This window comes from Pinus tabuliformis, chromosome 9 (genome assembly GCF_031772625.1).
Source record: "Pinus tabuliformis cultivar Carrire ecotype Pingquan chromosome 9, CPIR1, whole genome shotgun sequence".
Lineage (NCBI taxonomy): Eukaryota > Viridiplantae > Streptophyta > Pinopsida > Pinales > Pinaceae > Pinus > Pinus tabuliformis.
Window position 1 is genome coordinate 1,110,300,437 of NC_142307.1, and position 3,732 is coordinate 1,110,304,168.

At 42.5% G+C, this 3,732-nt stretch overlaps 1 protein-coding gene across 1 annotated transcript; it reads right to left on the reverse strand.

Moving 5' to 3' along the window:
• Positions 1-436: 436 nt before the first annotated feature.
• LOC149152542 (serine/threonine-protein kinase UCN-like) lies at positions 437-2,922 on the reverse strand. Its single transcript, XM_089438714.1, has 2 exons — positions 2,137-2,922; positions 437-2,029 (listed from the first exon to the last, which is right to left on the reverse strand). Exons 1-2 carry the CDS (start codon positions 2,496-2,498, stop codon positions 1,090-1,092), a joined length of 1,302 nt encoding a protein of 433 aa, XP_089294840.1. The 5' UTR covers positions 2,499-2,922; the 3' UTR covers positions 437-1,089.
• Positions 2,923-3,732: the final 810 nt, after the last annotated feature.

Sequence of the window (3,732 nt, forward strand, 5' to 3'; positions counted from 1 at the left end):
AAATCCCATCCGACTTTAATCACAATACGTATAAAAGAAAAGAAAACAGAAATTATACTTAAAACTCCCCTCTGAATTATTCACTATTTACACTTTACAAAGTGTAGAATGCATACAAAATATAATATTATGCGCTGCATGAATTATGCGGTAACACAGGAGTTTAGATGTAGAACTCATAATAATAATAATTAAAAAAAAAACATTGTTCTAGTTCACATTATATATATATATACCAAGAGAAGAGTACACTTGAAACAGCAATGTCTACTTCAAACAGTTGTAGAAATCTACTTAACAACTAACATTGGATAGTTGCAGATCTTATCTCCTGTTTGATGAGCCATTAAACATTTTGTCAAGAATATTTTGTTACAGATTACCATCATGTTTGACAAAGAACACAAAAACAAAATTATGATTAAAAATTATGTGAAAAAAGGAAACCTGTTGATTGAATTTGAATGCAAACTTCAATTAAAACGTTACAAGCAAGCCAGAGCAAATTTCGCTTCCCGGAAATTTGAATACTTTCCCACTTTCACCGAATTCGGCTTTTGGATACTTCAACTTGTGAGTTGGCATCATATCAATCCGTGACGAGCGGTCGAAGTGCCCAGCAAAATTTTCCTCTGCTGGGAAAGAAGTTACACACAGCAAATACTGACCTTACTCATTCAAAAAACATAACAGTCTAATAATGGTTATAGTAGTTGGATGATTCAGAAAATATTGATGCCGAGAATTATTATAAACTCACAACGCTGCCAAAGTAACAAACTTCTGTATTAGATGCCAAGTAATCAGAGAAAAGCATTATCAATGCTCCCAAACGAGCCGTTTAGTGGATATGACATCAGAGCCGTAATTGGACAGTAATGTGATGTATATCATGAAGTGGGTATCAATTCAATATGGCGCCATTTCACCCTCTACAAATGTTCTCTCTTATTATATGACAATCTTTCGAACGCATTCAGGCCGTAGCTTGCACTATAACTTTCACTGTATTTACATGGTCCGCACATAATCGCCTTCTGTACAATGCTTTCGGATACAGAAGAAGAAAAGTTACGGTTTCAAATCTTATTAAAATACTCCATATGCATCCTCTTCCTTGGCTCTCGACAATCTTTCCACCCAATTCTGTCGAGATCCCTCTCTACAATCCTCTGATCTGCTACTGTGCTTGTAGTTATCGATTTTAGTGGCCATATCTGCCTGTAAATTTTCGACACATTCTTCAATGTCGACGCCCTCGATTTCCTTCATGTCGTCGATGGGAAGGAGGCACGGAATGAAGGGGGGTCTGGAGACGTTGTGAATGGAATCCCAGTTGACTCCCCTGAAGAATGCATGGGTTTTGATGTGATGAGCTCCGTGGGAGAAGCCCACTCTCTTCTCCGGCTCTTTTTCCAGCAATCTGAGAATGAGATCGCGTAATGGCATCCAGGGTCCAGTGAATTGGGGTTTCTTGACTAGGATATTGTAGAACGTTTCCTTCCGATTGACACCTTTGAAGGGCGTGTATCCGTACAGCATCTCGTAGAGCAGAATCCCCAACGCCCACCAGTCCACCGCAAATTCATGCCCCGTTGCCCGCAGCATCTCCGGAGATACGTATTCCTCTGTGCCAACGAACGAATTCAGCCTCCCGGGGACAGTGGCCGCCGGATCAATCGCAGGCGACACGCAGGCTGGCCTTTTAACTGGAGGCATCCGTATAGTGACCGATCTTGCAACGGGCGAGGGGCATTTTGTCTTCTTGTTCAAGAAAGACGAGAAGCAATTCAATCGGCCGAGGCCGCACTTTTGATGGCCACCGAAATCACTTTCCTGCGGAATATCGCTTCCACTGGCGAGCTGTTTCGAGGAGTGATCGACTGCGAGGCTGGCGGAGAGATCGAAATCGGTGAGCATGACATGGCCGCTAGCCTGTATCAGCACGTTCTCGGGTTTCAGATCTCTGTATACGATCCCCAGGCTGTGCAGATGCTCCAATGCCAAAACAATCTCCGCTGCATAGAACCTACAAATGCAAATTCAGAAATACCAAAAACAGAAAAAAAACCATAACTGCAACCCCCAATTATTCAAATTAAAAAACACTGCCCTAGCAATTATTGGGAAACATACCGAATGATGGACTCTGAAAAGGTTTTCTCCGTCTGCCTGTGCCTCAGAGTGTTAAGATCCCCACCAGGGCAATATTCAACGAGCCAGGCCATGATTTTCTCTGTCTCCACATGCCCGAACAAGGTAGGCAGAAAAGGATGGTCTAGGCGGGAAAGAATGTTTTTCTCAATGTGCGCTCTCCTAAGACCATCGCCATCGTTCCTAGCCATGGCGGACTTGCTCATGGCCTTCAAAGCCAGCGGTCTATCGCAGCCTTCCCTCTGGACCAGGAGCACAGTCCCCATGGCTCCCCTCCCAACAACCTTCACAGCATTGAGCTCTTTCATTGGCGACTTCATCAATACCTTATTCCCCAAACTCATCGCAGCTGCGCGCGTATATGAATCCCCGCCCCAGGGTTTACAAGTATCCTCGCAGATCTTGGATGCTGGCAATTTCCGAACAGAAAGCAGAAGAACACTCCAAAATATACGCGCCGGAAACAGCGATAAATCAAACCAAGATGTAGGGTAGCGAGCGGCCAATATGGTTATACAGACTTGTCTTGCACTGCAAGTCAAGAAGCAAGAACCCTACGAATGGTCAAAGGCGTGGCCCTCCTGTCTCTACATACAGACGAACTCCTTTACGCAAGACTAATGCCCCCGATGATATAGACACGAGCGTAAATACTCCATCTGGAAACTTCTATGCGAAGTAAAACTTGTTCTCCTATTATTCCACAAGAAAAACGAGCGCTGTGTGTAGAGCGATTTGGGATAACAGCACAGTATTAAGAGCACGCGCAGACGTATTTGACGATTTCCATTAGCCGCACTGTTGAAAAAACAAGTCTCCATCCACATGAATCCCGTGTGGACTCGAGGATCGCGATTCCCATCCAAAAATAAAAGTAAATTAAAAAGCTGCAGCCACATTCGACCCACACCCACCGTCCACTTTCCTCCCAACCATTTATGGAATTTTGTTGGAAAGCATAAAACCTAATTTTAGCTTGCACGGCTGGTTGAATTACATAATTTCTATTAATTAACAGTCTCAATTGGCATCCGAGCCACTTTTTACCGCTTTTCTGGGCAATTGGACAATTCGCTATCATTCACCAAATCAAAGCGCTGGATTCGATCCGTCAGGTGGAGGCAGGTTGAGCACCATCCGGCAGTCGGAAATCTTTTTTTTGGACTATGCCAATATTGAACCCCATGACTCGCACAACCAAGTTTTTTGAAACTCGATGTCATAAGACACATGAGCTTGTGCTTGAATATGAGCGTCCATCATTTACTCAGTCATTATGTTACTTCAGCCAACTTCCAGTCCTAATTTGAATGTTGACTTCATAAAAAATGCATGGGATTTGCCACTATAAATTTTCAATACACTTGAGAGTTCTCTCATTCATTTGTAAATATTTCATTTGTAAAAATCTTTATTCGTATATAATTTATACAATTTATCTCTAATACTTTTCATTCATTCCATCCACCCCCTCGCTCAAAAGAGAATTTGAAAATCATTTAACTTCCTCGAAAATCTAAAAAGTCATGCGTTTGTTTGAGTACCATGTCATGTAAATCCATGTATTTTGACTTCCGT